Source organism: Sinocyclocheilus grahami, unplaced genomic scaffold (assembly GCF_001515645.1).
Source record: "Sinocyclocheilus grahami isolate Dianchi unplaced genomic scaffold, SAMN03320097.WGS_v1.1 scaffold781.1, whole genome shotgun sequence".
Classification (NCBI taxonomy): Eukaryota; Metazoa; Chordata; class Actinopteri; order Cypriniformes; family Cyprinidae; genus Sinocyclocheilus; species Sinocyclocheilus grahami.
The window spans coordinates 419555-446277 of NW_015505960.1; the positions used below are offsets into that span (position 1 = coordinate 419555).

A 26723-nucleotide genomic window follows, 5' to 3' on the forward strand; every position below is an offset into this window, starting at 1 on the left:
ATATATATATATATATATATATATATATATATATATATAATTAATTATTCACAGCTATAAACACTTTGACTATTTGTGCAGTATGCAGATACTTAAAATAATGTTTATCTGAAGATAAACTCCTATTGTATCATTAATGCAAAATGTCATGTTTGTTTTGGTTTCTATGACCAATTACATTCTGGAAATGTGTTTTGGTAGGAAGCAGTTAGACATGCTATGACATCCGTTTCCAGTGTATTTCCAAGTAACAAAAACAAATAGCTAAGGCAATAATGCTTGCTCTAGACTTCCTGAATCAGAGTTTGCTTGAATTTTTATGCATTTTCATGCATTATCGTACACTGATTATACGCTGACACATATAAGCTCATGTAAACACATTAAACCATTTATGAAATTTCCCCTAGAAAAGTTTAAGCAAAACCAATTAAAACTCTTTATTTTTTGCACATCAGTCCCTAAGGGGACACGATGATGGGGGGAAAAACATGAGATGGGAGGAAAAATTTCAAAGCTTTTGAGTTCACCCACAAAACTTTTGAATTTCCCCAAGAAACTGTGTTCACTTGTAAAAGCACTGAAACATAGTTTTTCCTCCCACCTATTTAAAACTAAATTGTTTCATTTTATAATTAAATATACTAATACAACTAATAATAATAATAATAATAATAAACAATTTGATAAGTAAAAGTTTATATGTGCATTTATCAGTCATTTTACAAAGGCTCTGAAGGTGGCACATCCAATCAGAATTTAAAGAAATATTTGTTATATAAATGGCTTTTTTTAAACGGTTAATTTTTGATACTTATCAGCCTTTTACATACCGTATAAAAGCACACACTGTTCAGATTATACATCCTGGTGTTAGTTTTTAGAGTTGTCAGTAGGGCTGGGTATTGTTTGAATTTTATCAATTCCGATTCAGATTCTGCTTATCGATTCCGATTCTTATCGATTCCAATAAGATAAAAAATCCAATATAAAAAAAATCCAGTCAAACATTTATTCTGTCTTTTTACAAAGCATTCTGTTGCAGCTGAATAACACGAGCAAAAATCAGCAGCCTACAGCACACTGCAAGAGGAATTTTGCCTATGCTTTAAAAAAATACCACAGCAAATTATATACAGTGGGGAAAAAAAGTATTTAGTCAGCCACCAATTGTGCAAGTTCTCCCACTTAAAAAGATGAGAGAGGCCTGTAATTTTCATCATAGGTATACCTCAACTATGAGAGACAAAATGAGAAAAAAAAATCCAGAAAATCACATTGTAGGATTTTTAAAGAATTTATTTGCAAATTATGGTGGAAAATAAGTATTTGGTCAAGAATGATTTTCTTTTGTTCTTTGATTAACATTAATGACAGGTGGCGCGTTTATTAGGCTGCTGTCTCTTTAACACCGAACACACGCAGATCTAAAAATACTGTACATGCATGTTTTCTTTCTTATCTGTTTACGTTCACGTAAGACAAAAACGGCTGTGTTTATGATGATATACAGACATAGTTTTCTGCATATTGGTCGACAAATATGAAAGAAGTCAGTTTCGGCCCGGAACAACCTTTTCTACAGTGGAAATACGGAACGGTTCGAGAACAGACACAAACCGCGAACCCGTACCGCAACCTCTGTTCTCTGTGCTCGCGCTTGCGCTTAGTGTGGGCTGCACACAAACAGGGCGCAAGTTCTTTCCGTTCCTGCACTTAAATCGTTTTTAAATCACATTAAAATGCGAACGCAGGAATTGTTAAGCAGAATCGAAATGCACGCGTCTTATCGAATACCCGGTTCTTGGAAATATGGAACCAGCTTTCGATACCCAACCCTAGTTGTCAGACAACACTGCAATAGCCAGTTCAATACAGAAAATGTGTTTAGGATGTTTTAGTAAGCTGATATTAAAGCAGTAAACTAACATTGCTTGTGAGTGTCAGTCTGAACCTAATATCCATCTTCCGTGTTACAAACGTTGAAATAACTGGCATTAACAACAACACAGGTTATGCAGGGTTAGAGAGAAAGAAAAAAACAGACCGGGAACCATTGTTATTCCATAAACCCCCCAGCAGACATCTGTCTGCAGTGTCCCACAGGTGAGCAGGCAGGTGTCAAGCCGAATCCCATCAATAGTGCATTCATTATGTGATCGGGAGGATGGAAGCAAGACAGTGTGACCATGACAGCATAAACATGAAATGGGTGAAAACATGGCAGCCGAAGCAAGCGATAAATAGTGAAACATAAAACATCTTGCAATGGCCGGAAGGCACATGTCAGAATGAAGCTGAAATACTAGACCCCTTGAGGAAAATATAAACTGAAAGTAGAATGGTAGGCAAAACAGTAGAGGTCGACCGATGTATCTGTTTTGCAATTTATCAGCACTGATAGTTGATTGCTGGAATTATTGGCAAAAATCCATGCCGATAGTTTTTCCGGGTTGCATCAGTTGCTGGAGCTAAACACTGTCATTAGACAGTACGAGAGCGGCATCTAGAGCTGAATCACTGACACCACGTGCTGTTTGTTTTGACATGACACTGCAGAGCGGGACACTTAAGATGCGCATTTAAAACAGACAACGGAACGGTATGTATACAGTACACTGTAGAGCATGTTTTCTACGTAATTTTCAATTACTACGTAATTAATTTGTTGACTAGATGCTGCATTAGTGGAGAAAGGACAGCAGTATGTTTGCTATCAATGCTGAGAGGACGCGAACATTAGCAGCACCTCAAATGGTTAAACAATGTGACCAAAACACACGTAAGTCCGACCCAAATGTTTAATGTCACGATTGTTACCAACTATTTGCATTAGTTTATATCCAGCTGGTCACATTAATGCATTTGTTAGCCAGCAAAGTTGCAGATTTAAAGCTGTGATGTGAGAAAGCAAGCTGATATGTTGATTCAGCTGACAGAAGTCCTGCCACGCTGCAGAGCACCATTCACACAGTTTTCCACTAAATTGTTGTAAAATTGTGTATTGTGCTTTTTTCAGTGAAACGTTTGTTTTTCTGTGGCTCTAATAAAGTCTGTATGCTTCATATAGAGAGCTGTAATATAGATTGTGCTTTTTCTTTACGGTTTGCTGTTTTTGTTTAAACACTGAACTTCAAACTCATCTGTGCCGCTTTTTAAAGTAAACAGTTTTGGACCACCACTTGAACTGAACGCGGCATGTCCAGTGTGTGTGATACCTGCGAGTTCTCCTTGATGCGCCGCTGCGCTTTTTGCCTGGTGTGCGACTGCCATATTTTGTTATTTTGATTAGATAATCATCATGTGTTCTAGAATAGAAGAATAGAACTTCTAGAATAGAAGTTAAAGTGTGAGAGTATACATACAATATCCATATGTACAGTATGTGATTTCATGCTATGGCCGTTGTGTAGATATTTAATCTAATTAGAGTGTGCTAATTTCAACATCTACTAATAGATTTTGCATTATTTGCTTCTGTTAACATTAGTTAATAAGCTAAGAACTAACTTTAATGATCAATATATAATTAATATTTAATATTGATATTTATGATAATTTACAAAGTATGGTTCAGTACTGTTTTTTTTTTTTTTTTACTAGTAGAGCAGAATTTTAGATTTCGTTCAGTATTCATTTTTAAAATCCATGAGTTGATTACTCGGTATCGGGCCGGTGTGGTCCAACCTAGCTATCGGTATCGGTAAAATCCACTATCGGTCGACCTCTAAAAAACAGCAATTAAAAAAAGGATAGGAGCGGCAACAGTTTGCAGGCCAGCGGAGGGCAGGTTTGGTCGGGCTGGTTGGCGGTGCTTAACTACCTGTCCTGGACTGTCTCTTTGCCCTCTTAATGGAGCTGGGCTGGCCATTGGTGAGCCTGCTGGCGCCACTCTGGGAGAAGGGGATGGTCAAGAAGCGAACTCCCAGTCCTGCAGCTGACATCAAAATGGAAGCCATGCCTGGAACGGCCGAAGGCCATGTGGAGACATGCAGGAGGAAGGGAGGAGGAGGAGTGAAGGAAAGGAAGAGTAATGAGCCAAGAGTGGAGAGGCCAACCACAAGTGAGGCATGCTCTGATGAAGTCAAGAAAAGTTTAGGGTCCTACTTACTGAGGAGGAAATAATTATATCAGTCCAGCTATAGGTGCTGACTACAATCCCACCTGCTCTTAATATCCATCTAGGATTAAATTAAATAAATCCAGTACACGAAACGGAATCCAATGGGCTTTGGACACTAACTGCGATCCAATCATTCAAACCACCTTCAGAGGAGACAAGGATCTCACATTGCTCTCACAGAGCCAGACTTTTGGCTGTCTGGTCCACTTTGACAGGAAGAGACCATCTTCCATTACTCCATAATAACAGACCAGCATGAAAAGTAAATGCTTCCTGATGCATCACAAACAACATTAAAGCAGCACAGGGTTTTAAGCTTTGGACCAACACATTTGAAAAAACCTGAACACAAACATTACATTTTGATGACAGCAAGACTTTTGAAGTTTAACCATTTTGTCTCAAGACCCATGCTGTGAAATGCATCTGGTTGGGGTCAGATGGACCCAATACAGCCTAATTATACAGTGTTTTCTTAAGACGATTAGCGATTCAGGAAATCCACCAACAAATCCATTACAAAGATAACTGATCATAATTTTGCACTTCCCTATATACAGGGACAATACCTAAAACATTTTTTAAAGGGATAGTTCAGTCATTTACTCACTCTCATGTGGATACAAACTAGGGCTGCCCAACATTTTGATTGGTTTAGTTTTTTTTGCAATATAATTTGCAATATAAAAAATTACAAGAATTTTTGAACAGCTATTTAGAAAGAATGAATAATGTTACAGCTAGTGGGGTGATTTGGATGGGAAGTGCATCTGCATTAAAAATAAAAAGAATAAAAAAAAATAAGCTGACTTTTTTTTGAGTGAGAAAACCTTTTAGGGCTGAATGGTTTGGGAAAAACATAAAAAAAATCTGGCTGTTCATACTTGGGTTTACTTTTTACTACTCAAAACTCTTTCAGTAACCATTTCCCGGTTTTTATCTCTTTCTACTTTTTCATAGATTTATCATATAAAGCAATTGTGTCTCTTTCTTCAGAAGACTTTGATTAAACCATTCAATTCATATAGACTCAAAAGTTTTGTTGGAATTGACTTTCAGTGAATGGACAGCAATCAGGTTTCATTAAAAATATCTTCATTTGTTTTTTGAAGATCTTATGGGTTTGAAACAGCTTGAGGGTGAGTAAATGATCATAATTATAATTTTTGGGCGAACTATCCCTTTAACATTCAGTTTTCAAACAACTAACAATTACACAGATGTAGTAACTCTCACAAAATCCAGATCACCCATCTAAACATTTGAGTTTGGATCATCTGTGTCTGCTGTTAATCCTGTCTGGCACGCTACAGTACATAGTTGAGTGTTCAACTATTCACACTACTCACATATGCACCATTCATTGTCTATGCAGAAATTAGTGCATACACAAAAATTGCACAAAAACATCAGCAGATTGTGCTTATGATGTTACATCATACACAATGTCCTCGAGATGGGGTGGTCAACTGTCAGGTGAACATGAGCATTAAGAAATCCTACAGTTTAAACTCATGTTTGTATTGCTCACTTTATTCAAGACCCACCCAAAATCTCCCCACCTTCAATCTAGTGAAAATTACATTGGAAATGTCTCTTTGTCCCAAATCTGTCTTTCTGTTCTCCGAATGCCTCATTCATCTTGGTGCAGCAGCTGTCAGCTACAAGAACAACAGATATCCAGCATCCCCAGACACGCGCCATTAGCTTGAAACTTGTTGAAAGGCAAGCTCTTTTAAAACACACCAACTCAAAACCCACAAACTGGTGACTCAATGAACTGATCATAAACTGATTGGTGACACAGCCGACGCAAGACAAAAAGGTGGAACCAATATAAAGCAAGGCAGATGCATGAATGTACTTGTGACACATTCACTGAAGAATGCCAAAGCTAACTTCACTGACTTTCACCGCACTGGGAAAATGTTTCTGTGGTTCATACTGACACTCCCAAGAAACCGTTCAGCTGCTACTGCAGCATCAAACAGCTTTCTGGGATGAGGAGACGGAGAGCCCAGTGCATCACTGTAAGGAGTTTCTCTGGTGTGGCATGTGTGACGGGTGAGTGCTGTACCTGCCAGTGCAGAGTTCACACTACTGGATCCGTTCATGTGTAGAGGGATGGTTGAGATGCTGTGGAGACAGAAACATACACACTTTAATGCATGCAGACATTAATGCATGAGAACAAAAGCATTTCACAATGACTTGCACTCCCATAACAGAAACTGCGTCATGTTCTTTTTATGATACAAAAGAGGGGGAATTCAGTTGGTTGAGATTGCTGTTGACCTAATAAAGATAAAATGAAAGCAAGATACTTTCCAAGGGAATTCCCCAGCTTTCTCAAGCTGTCATGGTGTTACTCATGCTATGCCATCTGATATGTCTTTTAAATATACACTACCTTTTCATAAGTTTAAGGTCAGTAAGATTTTTATTTTTTTTTTGAAAGCAAGAATACTTTTATTCAGCAAGGATGCATTACATTTATCAAAAGTGACAGTAAAGACATTTGTAATGTTTTAGAATATTTCTATTTCAAATAAATGCCGTTCTTTTTAACTTTCTATTCGTCAAAGAATCTCGAAAAAAAAAAGAAGTAAAAACAGCACAACCGCATATTAGAATTACTTTTAAAGGATTATGTGACACTGAGTTACGATGCTGAAAATAAATTATATTTTAAAACATTAAATTAGAAATCAGTTATTTTAAACTGTGATAATATTTCACAATATTACCGTTTTATTGTATTTTGATCATGCAAATACCGTCTTGGTGAAGATTAAGAGACTTCTTTCACAAACATTTAAAAAAAAAAAAAAACGTTTCAGACCAAAAACGGAAGTGTAGATGCACATAATCGGAGTACATAAAAAAAGAATTAAAAGGATTTCAAACAAAGAAAAGAAAAAAATAACACTGGTAACCACTCATATAAATAATAAAGCTTTTGAACAAATCAGAAATAATTTTAATGAGGAGAATGATGTTACAGTGAACTTTATCTTATTGTAAATGTCACATTTTCTACTTTCCAGACAACATCAGATTTTCTTTTTTATTAAGTGTCAAGAGTATGAAACCCAACAAAGTACTTTTAAGATATCAATTTGATGCATAACCTGAAAGAACAACATTCAAGTAAATATGTGAATTACAGCAATATAAAAGAAATGTAAAGTAAATCCCTGATTTATGCAAATGTAAACATAAGCATCTGATGTTTCTGCTACTTAAACAACTGTATTCATCCGCTGGTTGGCAAGCTGCTGTCTTTTTTATTTTCAATTGCTGTTTTTCTTACAATTCAACTTTGCTTTATCTATACAGTGGCACTCCAATTCGCAGGAATTACAGCTTGCATGACACTCCCACAGTGATCTGAGAATCTCATGACAATGAGGTGGTAGATTTCACACTGCGTAAAACTAACCAGCAGACACTGCGTGGGATGAATTAAGCACCAAAATGTGAACTTAAGTTTAAGAGTTTGTTTAAATGTCTCACCCTAAATATGAGCAAATCTGAACTTTAGTAAGCAACACTAATAAGTTATATATTCTCTGTCCAGATGTTGTTGATCTTTTATTGCTTGTGTTTTATTATTCAGCTAGAGGTTTTGATTTCAGCTGAGACTGTTCATTCCAGAGTAATCATGAAAGATTATAACCAAGTGTGGTGTACTTTGACCACTTGACAAGGAAACCGCATGACACTCCCACAGTGATCTGAGAATCTCATGACAATGAGGTGGTAGATTTCACACTGCGTAAAACTAACCAGCAGACACTGCGTGGGATGAATTAAGCACCAGAACTTAAGTTTAAGAGTTTGTTTAAATGTCTCACCCTAAATATGAGCAAATCTGAACTTTAGTAAGCAACACTAATAAGTTATATATTCTCTGTCCAGATGTTGTTGATCTTTTATTGCTTGTGTTTTATTATTCAGCTAGAGGTTTTGATTTCAGCTGAGACTGTTCATTCCAGAGTAATCATGAAAGATTATAACCAAGTGTGGTGTACTTTGACCACTTGACAAGGAAACTAAGGTCTCATAAGCTCAGCTATGGATGTTTGTGTAAGTTGACTGTGTGAATGAGGAGTGAGAGAGGCATGCGTAAAAAAAAAAAAAGACATTTCCTGGTTCCCCTTTCAACCCAGTTTTCCAGAAGAGAATAATAACTAAAATCTGGGTCTTCCCCTTTAAGTCAGCACAGTAAGTGCAGACCTGCTCTCCTCCACGTGTCCTAAAGATCCACACAGAGGGGAGGATATGACACAGTGCACAGAGGAACAGCCAATTATAGTATCAGGACAAAAGGGAGGATGATCATTACTGCTCTTGCATTAAAATCAGTCCAGACTGAGAAAGGAAATTAGCATGCTGTTGTATTGGCTTTCCTGTTAACCCACATTTTAAGTAAAAATGTGAAGCTCATATTTAAAAAAATATATATATTTTAAATTATATTATTTTAGTGGCAAATTTGTAATTTTACCTTGGGACTACTAGTTTTGTGGCTTTACTTTTAAAGACATTGCACATTTTAATGTGTATTACTTCCATTGCAAGTTCTTTCAGGCAACCACAATTCTGGTTGAACTTTATTTGTACAGTAAGTGCATGAACAGTGTAATATATTACCCAGCATACTTACCCAAGAGTATACTGAGTAATATAAGGTAAATACATGGACTTAAAGGAATAGTTCAGCCAAAAATGAAAATTGTATCATCATGTACCGTGCGGCCACATTTACCGTTTCGCTGCCAAATTTTGTGGGCAAAATCCAGTAGAAATTTGAACAATCTGGGGTTTTGTGTGAGGGCCAATGATTTCCCCACATAGATTTCACTTATGTTCCTGCTTTCAAACCTGCTTGGTTTGAAAGCGACTTCTGTGTGCGCTGTGCTTCATACATTGCTACACAATGGACAATAGCCCTTTTTTGTTGTGAAATTCTGCTGAAATTTTGCTAATGTGACTGTACATTAACTTTCTTTTTTTTTCCTTCTGCAGAATACATAATATTTTGAAGAATGTTGGTAACCAAATAGTTTTGGTTACCATTGACTTTCACTGTATAGACAAAAACACAAACTTTTCTAAACTCTTATGTTCTACAGAAAAGAAAAAAGAAGTCATACAGGTTTGGAACGACATGAGGCAGGGTAAATGACAGAATTTTAATTTTAGGGCAAATCATCTCTTCAGCATGGGTTAAGGTTAAGTTTGGTACTTGGTTTTGGGTTAGTACCTAGTTATTACTAGGGCTGTCGCGGTGAGGGAATCTCCCTTGCGGTCATTTTGAGTGGCTCAATAGCACGGTATGCATATATATATACACAAACACACACACACACATATATATATATATAGGAAGTGAAGTTAATGGAAGAGAATTACAAAATAACGGTCCACATAACAGAACATTTAACCTGACAATAAGATCGTTAGGCTATATGTATAACAGTTAGCCTAGTTGTAATCTGATCTTCAAATCTGACTGGTCAAGAGACTTTCTATTGATAGACGAGCTGTCAGTCAGTGCAGTTACAGTGTTACGCCACAAGGTGGTGGAAAGGGACTGTCATTCAACTACACGTTCAAAAACACTGATTCATTCATTCAAAGAGACGTAATGAAACACGCTGTTGAAATCATTTTAATTTTGAGCGCCACTTTAGAAGGCTCAGCTGACCAGCTATGCGTAGATGCTAAGACAGAGATTTCGCTTTCCTTGGACATGACAACCTGTTTTCACAAATATATATGACTCGGCCTGGAGGACAGACGCGCTCAGTCGATCTCTCTCTCATTCACTGTCTGTTTAGGCTTGTTAAGTGCAAATCTACGGAGCCTCTGTACAAATCAGCATGGTACACATTATGTTATCATTACTAACTTGTTTAACCTTACGAAAAAAGAAAAACATGCAAAAATCGCTGTTGCTGCGGTTCTTGCAGTCCTTTGCGGTTTGGTCGTCAATAGCGCGGTATTGCGATATTGCGGTTATCGCAACAGCCCTAGTTATTACCCAGTAATTACTAGGGGTGGGAGAAAAAATCGATTCACCAAACTATCGGGATTCTTTTTTTAAACGATTTAGAAATCGATTGGTTTAGCTCAGAATCGATTTGTATTTAATTATTTTACTTTTCCGAAGAGGTGGTGGGGAGAAGTTAGCGCTTTTTAATTCCAACAGAGGGCGAAATGTATAGGTGTGTTCGACTTGGAACAGCACCGCGCAGACGATCAGCGCAAGACATTAAAGTACCGCGAGAGCGATTCGAAAGCATGCGGATCGGTCTGTTCTCTGTAGCTCTCGCGGTGCTTTGATAACATCTTACAATGATCGGTCTGCGCAGTGCCGCTGCATTAGATGACGTCATATACATTTCAAGCCAACGCGAAAAAGCAAAACCATGACGGAGGCAGAGGATCAAACCTCTTCCAGAACTCTTTCTGCACCTTCACTTTTTGAATCCCAAGTGTGGAAACACTTTGGATTTTACACACTGCCGGGAAAACATGACTAAAATGGTATGCAAAGTAACATAGCACTTTATTTTGTAATGTTTATTTATAACACTATTATATTTAACACTTTTATTTTATAGTGTTCCTGTGGCTCAGTGGTAGAACATTGCGTTAGCAGCGCAAAAGGTCGTGGGTTCAATTCCCAGGGAACACACATACTGGTAAAAATGTATAGCCTGAATGCACTGCAAGTCGCTTTGGATAAAAGCGTCAGCTAAATGCATAAATTATTTATTTTTTTCAGAAAGTATTTTTTCTACTCATTTTGTTGAACATTTGACTATTATATTCATGTGCAAGTTCAGGGTTTTGGTACTTGAAAGTTTCATGGTTCAAGGTACTTTAAATATACACTGTGTATTAGGGCTGCACGATAAATCGCATGCGATATTTAACGCGCATCTTATCAGTAAAGCCGGTTCTGTAATCATCGGTAAATGTCAGTGAACAACGGCTCTGTGTAGTTAATGCTGCTCAATGTGAAAGCATGCACGTGATGGAGATTTACTGCTGATTACAGAACCGGCTTTTTGACAAGATGCGCATTAAATATCGCATGCGATTTATCATGCAGCCCTACTGTGTATGTGTATGTGTATGCTCCTGAAATAAAAGTTCAGAAAGATGTGATGCATTGTTTTTGTTAATATGACTCATCATATACAATCTCTTTTAAGGGTATAATCAAGTATTTCAACTTTTTCCCATGGTCTAGAGTTAAAAACAAAATTCGCAACACATAGCAATATCGAATCGCAATACTTGTAGAATCGAAATTCTTAAAAAAAAAAAAACGCAATGCATATCGTATCGGCACCCAGGTATCGTGATAGTATCGAATCGGGAGGTAGGTAGGTGTATCGTTCCATTCCTAGTAATTACATAGTAAGTACATACTATCTACAGAAAGATCTATAAAATAAAGTGCTACCACAGTTTTTCCTGCCTTTTTTAAACTAATGAATATATCCCAATTTGTTTTTGTAGTAATCAAAATTATGCTACAAATGGAGTCAGAATGACACAGAATGACTGAGCCTACTACTACAAAGTACACAAGAGGACAGACACAATGACAGGAAGGAGAAGAGCTCAGTAGCTGATGTAATAAAACCTTTAGACCTTTGGTGTCATTTTAAACTCTGCGGGTCAAACATCTTGTTTTCTTATCACGACTAAAAGCCGGTTGAGTATTTTTAAACCGCTCTCTGTGGGAGGACTTCGATGCTTGTGCTGAGTTCTTGAAATTATGACTAAAATAAGTCTCTTTCCCTTACAAATCCTATGGTGCTTCCATGATACAGTGATGGTATCACATGGTAATATATATATATATATATATATATACACAGTGGGGCAAAAAAGTATTTAGTCAGCCACCAATTGTGCAAGTTCTCCCACTTAAAAAGATGAGAGAGGCCTGTAATTTTCATCATAGGTATACCTCAACTATGAGAGACAAAATGAGAAAAAAAAAATCCAGAAAATCACATTGTAGGATTTTTAAAGAATTAATTGGTAAATTCCTCGGTAAAATAAGTATTTGGTCACCTACAAACAAGCAAGATTTCTGGCCCTCACAGACCTGTAACTTCTTCTTTAAGAGCCTCCTCTGTCCTCCACTCGTTACCTGTATTAATGGCATCTGTTTGAACTCATTATCAGTATAAAAGACACCTGTCCACAACCTCAAACAGTCACACTCCAAACTCCACCAAGGCCAAGACCAAAGAGCTGTCAAAGGACACCAGAAACAAAACTGTAGACCTGCACCAGGCTGGGAAGACTGAATCTGCAATAGGTAAGCAGCTTGGTGTGAAGAAATCAACTGTGGGAGCAATTATTAGAAAATGGAAGACATACAAGACCACTGATAATCTCCCTCGATCTGGGGCTCCACACAAGATCTCACCCCGTGGGGTCAAAATGATCACAAGAACTGTGAGCAAAAATCCCAGAACCACACGGGGGAACCTAGTGAATGACCTGCAGAGAGCTGGGACCAAAGTAACAAAGGCTACCATCAGTAACACACTGCACCGCCAGGGACTCAAATCCTGCAGTGACAGACGTGTCCCCCTGCTTAAGCCAGTACATGTCCAGGCCCGTCTGAAGTTTGCTAGAGAGCATTTGGATGATCCAGAAGAGGATTGGGAGAATGTCATATGGTCAGATGAAACCAAAATAGAACTTTTTGGTAAAAACTCAACTTGAGGAGAAAGAATGCTGAGTTGCATCCAAAGAACACCATACCTACTGTGAAGCATGGGGGTGGAAACATCATGCATTGGGGCTGTTTTTCTGCAAAGGGACCAGGACGACTGATCCGTGTAAACGAAAGAATATATGGGGCCATGTATCGTGAGATTTTGAGTGAAAACCTCCTTCCATCAGCAAGGGCATTGAAGATGAAACATGGCTGGTTCTTTCAGCATGACAATGATCCCAAACACACCGCCCGGGCAACGAAGGAGTGGCTTCGTAAGAAGCATTTCAAGGTCCTGGAGTGGCCTAGCCAGTCTCCAGATCTCAACCCCATAGAAAATCTTTGGAGGGAGTTGAAAATCCGTGTTGCCCAGCGACAGCCCCAAAACATTACTGCTCTAGAGGAGATCTGCATGGAGGAATGGGCCAAAATACCAGCAACAGTGTGTGAAAACCTTGTGAAGACTTACAGAAAACGTTTGACCTCTGTCATTGCCAACAAAGGGTATATAACAAAGTATTGAGATTAAATTTTGTTATTGACCAAATACTTATTTCCCACCATAATTTGCAAATAAATTATTTAAAAATCCTACAATGTGATTTTCTGGATTGTTTTTTTCTCATTTTGTCTCTCATAGTTGAGGTATACCTATGATGAAAATTACAGGCCTCTCTCATCTTTTTAAGTGGGAAAACTTGCACAATTGGTGGCTGACTAAATACTTTTTTTCCCCCACTGTATGATATGAAATATATAGAAAATATGAAATGAGGGATAACTTGCATTTTTTCTACTTCTGAACCAGGCATTTTAGTCTTACCTTAAGCCATTTGCATGGTGACCAAAAGCCTGTGGTGGTCCTGAAGGATGAGCCACAGAGGTGGGGGTACTCCACGGGCCGTTCCATAACAAGCTTCCCATCGAGAGAGGTCTTCTGGGGTAGGGCGAGTAGGCTGAAGAAGAGCTGGTTCCAGGAAGTCGTCCATGCTGGGTCTGGAGGCTGGGCCCGTTGGCCTGCCCCACGGTGAAGGAATGCCGTGACCGGCTCATCATGGGTCCGGCGGCGCTGCTATTGCTCAAACATTGGTGACAGGAACAGGCCGGGCCCGAGTGAATAACTGAACCGGAGGCGAGAGGATATGGCACGCTGCCTTGCCGCCTGACATGTCGTCTGTAGCTGGTGGCCTTGTTGACTTGCTGTAGAGCAGTGAGGTCCACAATGTAGTTGTAGCCGTGTGGGCTCAGGTCAGCTGTGGCCTGCCCTGCCTGGTAGCTGTGCTCCAGCAGAATGGAGGTTCGGATCTCATACACCGTCCACCCTCCTTCATCATTGGCCCACTCCCAAAGAACCCCACTGCCCAGGGCAAAGGACTGCGGGAACAGGGATCGCCGCACAGCACGCATCTTTCCTAAAAAGGGTTAAAGAAATATTTCATAGTAAAGGCACAAGATCATTATCATTCTAAAAAAACATTTACATATTTCTCAACCACAAAAAAGTGCTTCTCTTCTAAAACAAATCTGTGTATTTCATCAACAAAATATGCTGTGTATCCTGTCGGCATCTGTTAGCTTATTTCCTGAGATTTTTGTCACCTCTTTCCTGTTCTTTTCCGTAGAGACCACAGGTGTCCAAAGTCATTCAAAAATCCCCAAAAACAAGCCTAATCTCCAGTTAACAGACCTAACGCTATTTATGCACTACACAGCTTTACCCAGCGGGTTTAATGACCTGTTATCAAGGATGAAGCATAAATATCATACATTTAGAGCAACTGAATTTCCGCCAGGATTCACACTAGGCTTCTTTCACTCTGCAGATTATCGAGACACTTCCTTGACAAATGGTAACACCTTTACTTAATCCAAATTGAGCAATAACCATGTCTTCTTAACAGTCTCTTACAGTAAAGTACTGTGGCAGTACCAGATGGTAATATCATCACGTAGCATAGTATATGGGTCAATAACATACAAATGTCTAAGTTGATTAAAAAATATATAATAAAACTGTCTACATACTATTATAAATATTTATCAAAAATGTGCATTATGAAATAAGAAATATATTTTTCTAAACTATTTCTAAAGAAACTAGTACTTTTAATATTTTTTTATACTACAAAATTATAATTTATATTTCAGCTAAGAATCATTCAGTTTATCAAAAATGACAAAGACATTTATAAGTTTACAAAAGATTTCATTTTCAATTAAACTGTTTTTCGAACTTTCTATTCTCCAAAAAATAAAGAAAAAAGTGCTACTTAATATTTTTGTGTAAACCATGATACAACTATTTTCAACACCGACAACAATAAGAAATGTTTCTTGAGCACCAAATAAACATGATTTCCAAATAAAGAATGATTTAAAAACACAACTTTGACACACAGCAGGACTAAATCACAATTTAAAATATATTCCAATAGAAAACAGTTATAATATTTCACAATTCTAGGCCTGTCGCAATAATCGATATATCGACTTATATATTGATATATGTACATGACCGCAATCATTTTTGGTGACACCCATTATATTTACTTAAAAATGAATGTCACCATGTTTTATGGTCTTGTTTTTCAGCAATAGTGTGGCACCCTTAATTTACAGAGAAAAGAAGGTCCGGGAAAAATCTCCATACAAGTTCTTTGTGCATTTTTCTTTTTTTCTACTTTTCACTTTTTGTTAGAAAATGTTTATTTACTATTTATTCGGGTTATCTAATATTTTGACACTTAATTTCCATGATCTAAATATTCTTAAAAATTAAAAAGTTTGTTGTCATTTGGAAGTGTGTAGGCCTTCTTACATTATTATGCTGTTACATTATGATTATATATTCAGTGGCATAAAATGGTCTTTAAAATGACAATAATATCGCTTATCGCAATTATTTCTGAGGCAATATATCGCACAACAAAAAGTTGTTATCGTGACAGGCCTACACAATTCTATTATTTATTTGAGTTTGACTTATTTGTGATCAGATAAATGCAGCCTTGGTGAACATTGTACACACACACACACACACACACACACACACACCTTAATCATGAATATCAGAAAGTTATACCAGTTGACATTTGTGAACCAAAGTTGACCCTACAAGGTACTTCAAAAAATTTCAAATACCACGACATAATTTGTGCCATTTAATAAGATCTCGTTCAATGAATGCAGTTATTAATAAATAATAATAATAATAATAACAAAGAAGAAGAAAAAAGTATGACGTACTAAGATATTTTGGGATGTGCACCATAATAAAACCATAGTAGACAGAAGTTGAAATGAAGATGCTACAGTACCACTACTCCAACTCTTCTTCAGCAGTGTGTAGAGAGATGTCTGAGCTCCCACTCACCCGTGTCCTGTCTGAACTGTTTGAGGTTGGGGATGTCGATGATGTACGCAGACAGGCTGGGGTCTGCCTGTGCCAGACAGATGCTGCTGCTGCTGCTGCTGCTGCTGGCGGGCCCGGCTCCTCTCTGGTGCTGGAGACACTGCTCGATGTAGCTGCTCACCTGTCCGGTGTAGGGCCTCCAGTAGCCCAGATCATCCTGCCATTCCCAAACCACCGCCATCGGCTGAGCCTGTCCTGGCACTCCAGACGAGGAAGACGACGGTGATGCGAATGATGGTCCGTTTCTAGAACCACTCCCTCCGGAATGGAAACTGGAGCCCGTTGCCATTTTATCTGTTAGAAAAAGTCCCAACTACCCGCCGGCGATATTAAAACAACCCCGAGTAAAGCAATGTGACGATCTGGCCCAGCTAACAACAACAACAACACCAACACCACCACCACCCATTCGGTTTAAACCCAGCTAGCCTGCTAACTAGTCGTATTCCGTAAGAGGTCGATCAATATCGCCACTGTAGTGTTTTATTCAGTGGTACACGTTTATTTAGCCGCAGATTTGACCATAAACCCGCTGACGTCGCATCATCTCGTTGGGCTGCTGGAGTCGCAGCTTCAGACTAACGTTAGCCGCGTCTCGCGCTTCTCTTCGCCATTCGGCTACCAGGCTCATAAACCACTATCATATAATATAACCGAGACTATTTAGTAGGCAGCAGACTGAAGTTGTCAGGTCGCGGATAAAAACACACTACTCGACATGATAATTCGATTTGTAACGTACGCACTGGGTTGTAGCGCTACGGTGACTTCCTCGCCTGCGGTGTGTGTTTGTGTCGCTGACTCGCTGCTGCTGCTGGATTCCCATAGATACACACACAGAGAACTCCCCTCGGTAAATATGGCTCGACTGTTTCCGCAATATTTTACAGGTTTGAAAATAAAGTGCTTTATATATTTTTTAATTGCTAACAAATTTTCTGACGCTATTGGAAGTTTACTCAGGGCTGTCGTTAATCGTACTATAACAAATATTAAACTTTGTCTCTGGTATATAACGTCCGCATGGCATAAGACTTTTATTTTGAAAGTATTTCTAGACAATATGGCAAATGGCAAAATAGAAGTCCCTCCACACCTTTTTATAAAGAAGTGACGTACATACATAGCTCGTTAAAAAATAAATTAAACATAATTTACAGTAAATTATGTAATTTACAGTTAATTATATACATTATTTTAAGCATGTTGGTGACTTTCAGACTTTCAGTGCTGCAGCTTTGGTGATGTTGAAGTTTCGTTCACTCTAACACTGACCCTGTTGCCCCAAAGGTTAAAGAGGCTTGTTAAAAAAATCCTGTTTAGGATATATCCACAGGGCACATTTTACAGAAGAGATTTCAGGTTGTTCTTCCTTTCCTGTAACTCCTGAACACCATTTTACTGCTGTGATTTTACCTCTAATTTTTGGGTGGATGTTTTCAATTATATTTCAGTGAAAAATAATCATATTTATCCCTGTTTTAGGATATATTGAATTCCCTGTACATTTGGTGGGTGAAAATGTACACATTTAAACATGTAATTAGAAGAAATGTAAACACTCCTTTATTTCTAAAATGTTGTGAGAATATTTCAAATTATTTGCTTTCAAATAATTCTAAGAAAACGAAGTAGAAAGATGGGAAACATATGCTCCTCATTTTCAAAATAGTTACAATTTTAGTGTCCTAATTCATATCTTTGTTATAGTCCATTAAATTATTGTAATTTTTTTGTATGTCAGTGTGGCGTTCTTTACGATGTTATGTTCCCTGTCTTGCATTGTATGTGCATTAAAAAATGCAAAATGTGCAATAAAAAAATGTAAAATGACAATACAGAAATTAACATTAGTAATGTTAATAAAGATTTCTATTTAAAATAATTTCAAATAATTCACATTTCTATTTTACATTTCAATCTTTCGGTTCATCGAAAAAATGGAAACACCCCCACACAATTATTGCTGTATTTAACAGCTATAATAATAACAAGAAAAGTTTCTTGAGCAGCAATCAGCATGATTCCTGAAGGATCATGTGACACTGAAAGCTGGGCTGCGTTCAGCCCCGACAAAAACGGTAGCAAAACGGTGCACACCGGTTTGAGCTTGAACTTGCCCCTGGAGTAATGGAGCTTTAGCATGACAGGAATAATACATTTTAAAAATATATTCAAATAGAAAACAGTTCTTTCAAATGGCAGATTTACAGTTTTTTTTTACAGTATTTTTTAGTAAAAAGTAAAAAATATTGTAAAAATCAGTGATGTCTGATATTGCTTTCAGGCCAGCAGATGGTGCTAATGATGGTCTTATGTTTCTGGAATGTTAATTTTTCTTCTCCATTAATCTAGTTTCCATTTGAGATCACATATTTCCAAGGCTTCCACTGCATAACATTCACATCATGATCACACAAACGCAAGGCAACACATTTTATTTGAAAGGCCTAAATGGCATTAAGGTACAGCATATAAATACTGGCGATTCCAGAGACGGTCATTACATAATAACATTATAGCATTCTTTCCTTTACAAACAATACATTCATGGTGTTTTCTCCGGGGAATACCTCACTTTAACGAACTTAAGAGTCATTTACAAAGCTAAAAGAATACAAAAAGTCTCTCAGTTGAATATAAGTTAGTGCTATCATGTTAGGGCTTTTCCATCCCGAAACCTGAAGCAGATGTTTCTTTCTGAATACATACAGTAGCTAGCTGTTTTTAGCATCATTAGTCATTCAGTGTTTTATGCTCTATACTGAATGTGGTAGATTACATTCCCTGCATATACTAGTTTTTATTTAAATAAATAAATAAATAACAATACAAACATTTGCAAGGCATGAGACCCAGAAAACTACAGGAGTCGTATCCAGTAAGCACAGTACTGTACGAGCTCTCGGCACCAAACAAGGCTGTGTATACCAACAGTGATTAGACGTATTTGGGGAAAAAACTAATCCCAAATCCCGTTCTTACTGCTCTTTATGAGATGGTTATTTAACCATGATTGTGTCCAGGATCTGCTATTACAAAAGCATTATAGTGCATCTGATATGCAAATAACGGCTACTCCTTTTACAAGCAACCTCCTAAAGGAATAGTTCTGTCACTGCTCCAGGTGTGTGTTCACGGGGTGTGTGTGTGTGTTCACTTCTCACTGCTGTGTGTGTGCACTTGGATGGGTGAAATGCAAAGCACAAATTCCGAGTTTGGGTCACACTTGGCCACACGTCCTTTCCTTTTCCTTTCCTATATGTATGTTGTATAATATATATATATGTATATATATATATTATTATGCTATACTATATACTTATACTATATGTATAAGCCTGTATGCTGTTCATGTTTTAGTGGAACACTTAAAGGAACAGTTCACCCAACAATGAAAATTTGCTGAAAATGCACTCAACCTCAGGCCATCCAAGATATAGATGTAGATGAGTTTGTTTCTTCATCAGAACAGATTTGGAGAAATTTAGCATTACTTCAGTTGCTCACCAATAGATCCTCTGCAGTGAATCGGTGCCGCCAGAATGAGAGTCCAAACACTTAATTAAAAACGTCACAGTAATCCACAAGACTCCAGTCCATCAAATATTGTTTTGTAATAAATTCATCATTAAGACGTTTTTAACTTCAAACCATTGCTTCCAGGAAAAACGTGCATCCTCTATCCATAATATTGGTATCGCCATTGAAAATCTCGTCTCGTCTGAATTAGGAGAAATTTGCAGTATACCGTCCAAAACAGTTCTAAACAAATAAATAAGTGTTATTATGGATTATGGACTGGTATTTTGGCTAGAAGCGATGGTTTTAAGTAATAAACTTTTCACTTCTCATTACATTAATTGCTGTACTGGAGTCGTGTGGATTAATGTTTTGATTCTATCAGTTGTTTGGACTGTCATTCTGACGGCACCCATTCACTGCAGAGGGCCCACTGATGAGCAAGTGATGCAATGCTAAATTTCTCCAAATCTGTTTTGATGAAGAAATAAACCCATGTACATCTTGGGTTGCCTGAAGGTGTGTACATATACATTAATTGCTGTACTGGAGTCGTGTGGATTAATGTTTTGATTCTATCAGCTGTTTGGACTGTCATTCTGACGGCACCCATTCACTGCAGAGGGCCCACTGATGAGCAAGTGATGCAATGCTAAATTTCTCCAAATTCTGTTTTGATGAAGAAATAAACCCATGTACATCTTGGGTTGCCTGAAGGTGTGTACATTTTCAGCAGATTTACATTTTTGGATGAACTATTCCTTTTAAAGTCCGTTTTTGACTAATCTTCACACAGAACAAATCTTCTTTTACATGATTTCTATTTTCGTGTTCCACTAAAAAATCAAAAGCATTTGTTTTTGGACTGACGTGAGGTTGAGTACTATTCCTTTAAGTAATAAAGCACTAGCAGATTGATTTACTGCCGTGTTTTTCCATCATTAGCACTTCATTCAGAAACAACTGCATCCAACAGTTCACACTCTCTCAATACCTGCCAGAACACACAGGCGTCTCCACGCGCGAGCCGCAGGATCTGCCACAGCTCTGAAGAAAGCTGAATTTAGCATTCAGAAACGTCAGGTTTATTTAAAAAAGGTCCCTTAATGGTAGAAGTCTTTCATACAGAATCAGAAAGTTTATTAGTATTTGACTTTTCCAGGAACTTGAACATTCACTCCGCTATAGTCCACCATGTACATGGGCCATTGCTGAAAAATAAAAAAATGACTTTTTAATAGTAGTTCAGTTAGTAAAAATCAGCCACTTTGAAGGTCAACATGAAAATTCATTTGAATGGACCCCATTTACTCTCTTAATACATGTTCATGGAATAATTGTGCAAAAATAATCTGTGTTTGAAATATTTTGTGTTTTAACAAAATGTAAGAACTTGTGCTGACTGTAAAATTACTATTCAGCTGATGTCATCTAGGCTGCACAAGTGATTGTACTGTACACTAGTGCTGGGCGGTATGACCAAAAATTTATATCACGGTATTTTTCGAAATTATACCGGTTTCACGCACAGAACAGATGCTGAGAGAGGTGACACTTCTCCGGGAAAGTCAAACCTCGCGTTCGCGGGACAGCACTGGCGAAATCTTCCAACTGAACCATAGCTAAGGTTTATCCACAAAAGTCACTGGGTTTGTCAGTATGAATATTCTATGGAAACAATCCGCTGAAAGGGTCTGAAAGTTGCTAAATCTAGTGCTAAAGTCGCGCTCGTGTGTGTGTGTGAGACGCGGGAGCTGATGGCAGGGGGCGGTGGATATTTGTGGCGGTCAATGTGGATATTGTGAATGAGCTCTTCTATGTCATCACGTTCTATTAGTTCTACAGCTTCAGTTTCGGAACTTTCACGCTAAGTAACAGATACAGCTGTTCCCTCACCACAGTGCAACAGTGAAAAGGGACCCCTTTCAAACAGTGTCGCGTTCCGAACGATGTTTAAGTGACACATTTTAAAAAATAAACACCGGTATTCGGTATGAACCGGTATACCGCCCAGCACTACTGTACACAATACAATTCAAAAGTTTGGGGTCGGTACGACTATTTATGTTCTAAAGTTTAAAGTCTATTATGCTCACCAAGGCTGTATTTATTTGATCAAATATACATTAAAACTGTAATATAGTAAAATAGTACTAGAATTTTCAGCATCACATGATCCTTCAGAAATCATTCTAAAATGCTGATTTTGGGCTCAAGAAACAGTATTATCATCAATATTAAAAACAGTTGTTCTGATTAATATTTTTGTGGAAACTATGATACTTTTTTTCAGGATTACTGATGAATAGAAAGAAAAAAAAACAGCATTTTTTTGCAACATCACAATTTTGTTTAATCTATTTAATGCATCTTTGCTGAATAAAATTATGAATTTCTAAAAAAAAAAACATTCTTCCTAACCCCACACTTTTGAACAGTAGTGTAATGTTAACGAGTACCTAACTGCCTATTTATTAAGTCCTACTCCACATTTTATTCCTCACTGAATCTTGTTAAAAAAATGGCACATTATAAACGTATTCTGGGACGAAAAAGCCTTTTATGATGAAGTAAAGATAAAAAAAAAAAAATCTATAATATGTTACCATGACAGGAATCTGATTGGTTGATAGTGTTGAGTCTGCTCCAGTGGGCATGGCTGCTTGACTGTTGTCAAGTACTCTTTTACGTTTGCGTCGATTTGTAGACACTTCTTTACCTTCTGCAAAAGAGGATGTACACATTTGTGCTAATTTGCATTTGTAAACATTTATTTTTTATTTGAAATAGAAAGTTTAGGAAAGCTCTTACCTTTATTACAAGATTGAGTACATAACTCTGTGAAAGGCCTAAACAAAGGCAAAATCAATGAGATCAAACAACACTTACATATATAAAGTACAAGTACTAAACACAGCAAGCATTGCTCATGCAACACAATCACTACAATCATATCTGACACAACACTTACTGTAGAGGGGTTTTGATATTGAAAGTAATTTCATCTTGGGCTTGCAGGATTTTTTCCAACCTAACTATGTCATAAGTATTAGGATTCCTGAAGGGAATATCATCCGGAAGTCCACACACTTCCAGTGAGCCTGGATTGGCACGGATTAACTTGTATGGAACAATGACTGAGCGCTCCAGACCCAAAGCTTCACCTGAACACAAGACAGTCACTAATGAAGCACTGGAGTATTTTCAAAACCACAAAAATATGTTTGTTTGCACGAAGGAATAAATCAGTTATTAGTAATTAATAGGGATGCACCGATACCACTTTTTCTAGTACTTGCCCGATACCGATACTTTTATTTTTGGTACTTGCCGATACAGAGTACCGATACCAATATTTTTTATTGCATTTGTAAATTTTTTAAATATTGGGTACAGAAACCAAAAGAGTATGTATAATGTTAGTTGGTTAACTTCATTTATCAAATAGATACACTCAAACCAAAATTTATTCAGACACCTTCAACATTTCTCACAGTATCACAGTTTATTCGCTTAAGTTTAGAAAATGGTAATACATATGACAAGAACTCAGAGTTAAACTGTGTCAGAACAAATTCAGCTTGATAATGTCAGATACCTTTGATAGAAAGGTATGTAATGGATTACAATCAACCAAAAATTATTCAGACAGCTGTTAGTATGACAGTATTTAAAAAACTATCAAAAGTCTTAGCCTTAATGACAGCATATAGTCTCCTGGGCATGCCGTCATTCAGCTTCATGCAAACCTCAACTTCAATTTTTTTCCCAAACTCGGTCTGAATAATTTTTGGTCCCAAATTTTTTATCAGTTTCCACTGTATGAAGAATTTTTGGGTATAATTTATCATAGTTTACTTTATTTTGCTGTCCTCACTTACATACAGTGGGGCAAATAAGTATTTGATACACTGCTGATTTTTCAAGTTTTCCCACTTACAAAGAATGGAGAGATCTGTAATTTTCATCGTAGGTACACCTCAACTGTGAGAGACAGAATCAAAATACTTCGTATACATTCTTAATCTCTAATAACTCCATTCTGCTGTCGGTTGTTTTGTTGTTGGTGTTTCTTTGTCTGAATATGGTGCTTATCACATGCTGTGTGGTATCAGCGTTTGGTATCGGGGCATTTTAACGAGTACGAGTACGAGTACAAGAGCTCAGTATCGGGCCTGATACCGATACCAGTATCGATATCGGTGCATCCCTAGTAATTAACATACCATATTTTTTATTGAAGAGCTCTTTAACTTGTTCCCTTAATATCACTTTCTCTCCCATCCGGTTGACCTCATCTTCTTCTGTTGGACAGTGATAAGACAAGTTTACTGACAGATTCAACATTAACATAACTTTTTATGCTAGCTAAATCAATCATAGTAGACAGATTTTACATGGATTCATGCTTAAGGCTAGACTTATCCTGCTTTATTTTTCAAAGAAAATCTCTTGGACATTGGCTGTTTTATAATAAACTGTTTAAATATATTTTAGAGTATTACAAACGATTAAATAAGTGAATAAAACAATTTAAATCAAATTTTCTCATAGCAAAAAAAACCCTGAATATCAAAGAATCCTGAAAAAAAAGTGTGAGCATAAAAGACTTCTGTCAAAAACAATTCAAAAAATCTTACTTTTGAACTGCTGTATATTTGCAAATGGAATAATTTTATCTCAGTCAAACAGTAAAACTAAAGTGGATTTTATTGATTATAGTAGGAATGATCCTAGTTTGGTCGCACCACAATGCTCTGCACTTCCAGTGTAGACATGGGCACTTGTGCATTAAAGGCACAATATGTAAGATTTTTTTATTAAAATATCCAAAAACCACTAGAACAGTGTTATATATTTTGCTGACTTGTGCCCCTGAACATCAAAGAATCCTGAAAAAAAAGTGTGAGCATAAAAGACTTCTGTCAAAAACAATTCAAAAAAATCTTACTTTTGAACTGCTGTATATTTGCAAATGGAATCATTTTATCTCAGTCAAACAGTAAAACTAAAGTGGATTTTATTGATTATAGTAGGAATGATCCTAGTTTGGTCGCACCACAATGCTCTGCACTTCCAGTGTAGACATGGACACTTGTGCATTAAAGGCACAATATGTAAGATTTTTTTATTAAAATATCCAAAAACCACTAGAACAGTGTTATATATTTTGCTGACTTGTGTACTTACATTATCCTAAATGTTTCAAAGAATGTTTAAATCCAGAGAAATAAGCAATTTTAACTAGTGACACGGACCGTGTCCATAGTGTCATTCTGTCTCCTGCCAATACATCACAACGTCATAACCCCTCGATTTCCGGTTTTGTTTTGTAGAAAACATGGAAACACCAAAGACACTTTAATATGTTGTGCGTTTTATTACACAGGTGACAACCGCACAGAGTAGCATTATAACAGCACGTTCGAATGTATCTAGTATGATAAAACAGCGCTGCTTTTTTCCCACATACGCACGACCGGAAGGAACAGAAGCGCTCGACTGTGGCATAATAAAAGCTCCGCCGCTGCTTTCGAGCCATGTGTCGCGCTCGTTCAGCGCCCTCGTTTCACTTCGATGGCTTTCTGCCTCACCCTGCTTCATTCTACTACGTTAATAAATCATTAGCTCATCCATGAACATGATTTCTGCCCGAGTCCCGTCGGATTGCATCGGCTGTGGGGATGAAGACGACAACTCCCATGATTCTACACTCAGTCACGGCATCATCAAACTACGCCTTTGTTTCTTTGTTTATTTGGAATACGCGCACTCTAGCGGCGAAAATTACATATTGTGCCTTTAATTGCAATACATAACCACAACACTAAATCTATCATAAATGATGCCTTATTCTTACCACTTATTGGGGTGTAACCTTTCTTCAGTATGGTTATTCGTCGTGGTGCTGGCAAAATAAAAAGGATTTGATTCACTTATTTCCATGAGTAATTCAGCAAAAATATAGACAATTTTTAAAAAGCAGTGCTATGAAATTTTCACAGCTTACCTGGCTTTGGAATAAGCCCTTGGAAAGGCCTGAAAAGATAAAAAAAATAAATAAATACACATTCATAACTTTTTTTTTTCTTACTTAAAAAGATTTAAAAGTTCGAAAGCTCTTCAAAAACTTGGCGCAGCACCTCACCTTGTAATACTGAAAGAGATCTTGTCTGCCACTGCTAATATCCTCTCTAGATTCTGTGAGCCGAAGGTACAGGGTTTTCTGAAGGGGATGCCAGGTGGCAAGCCCTCGATAATCACTGAGCCAGGGTTACTCTTGATCCTCTTGTAAGGCACTTGCACAGGATACTTAATGCCCAGTGCCTCACCGTATTTCCTGTTGAACAGCAGTTGAGCGTTCATATCAACCCGCAGTGTATTTCTATATAGTAGAGGCGCTAACACTGGGAGTCTATTTAGGGAATTCTATTGGATGTGGGTTTACTGTAGTGGGTAAACTAGCACAGCACTGGGAACAGGTTTGACACTGGATCTGACTCGGGTGAGACTACTGTTTGGGTAAGACTGGGGGATTGGGATTGGAGTTGAATGAGAAATGTAAAACTCTTGTCTTACCACATTTTAACCTATGATATTATCACCGGTTAAAATATTTTTTTTTTGTATATTAACTGCCGCTGTCCTGTTTCGATCTTCACAGAGGTTCGTACTCATGTACAACCAAATGTTCCTTTTGAGAGATTAGGACATGGTTTCTCCACACAACGCAGTGGCTTAATCAGCACTATTAGTAATATCCATGTTGAGCATAAACTCACTGAAATGTCTTACAAGAATGGACTTGGCAGTTAGTTGGACGGACACGCACATGTACATGTAAAGATTATGAGACAGGCATTAAAGCTTGTAGGAGGGCAGGTACAGACCGGGCAGAGGGATATGTA

At 37.5% G+C, this 26723-nt stretch overlaps 2 protein-coding genes across 2 annotated transcripts in view; both read right to left on the reverse strand.

Moving 5' to 3' along the window:
• The window catches only part of LOC107561572 (probable E3 ubiquitin-protein ligase DTX2), a 23577-nt gene extending 6253 nt beyond the window's left edge, over positions 1-17324 (reverse strand). Inside the window, exons 1-4 of the mRNA XM_016246044.1 lie at positions 16255-17324; positions 13705-14293; positions 6201-6259; positions 3824-3961 (exon numbers count right to left, since the gene is read on the reverse strand). Of these exons, the coding sequence (XP_016101530.1) occupies positions 3824-3961; positions 6201-6259; positions 13705-14293; positions 16255-16582 (1114 nt within the window). The 5' untranslated portion in view covers positions 16583-17324. The remainder of the gene's footprint in view (positions 1-3823; positions 3962-6200; positions 6260-13704; positions 14294-16254) is intronic.
• Positions 17325-20488: 3164 nt separating this feature from the next.
• Positions 20489-26723, reverse strand: part of LOC107561573 (general transcription factor II-I repeat domain-containing protein 1-like) — an 18910-nt gene continuing 12675 nt past the window's right edge. The window contains exons 16-23 of the mRNA XM_016246045.1: positions 25964-26200; positions 25826-25854; positions 25676-25723; positions 24042-24119; positions 22787-22979; positions 22627-22664; positions 22422-22537; positions 20489-21026 (exon numbers count right to left, since the gene is read on the reverse strand). Of these exons, the coding sequence (XP_016101531.1) occupies positions 20958-21026; positions 22422-22537; positions 22627-22664; positions 22787-22979; positions 24042-24119; positions 25676-25723; positions 25826-25854; positions 25964-26200 (808 nt within the window). The 3' untranslated portion in view covers positions 20489-20957. The remainder of the gene's footprint in view (positions 21027-22421; positions 22538-22626; positions 22665-22786; positions 22980-24041; positions 24120-25675; positions 25724-25825; positions 25855-25963; positions 26201-26723) is intronic.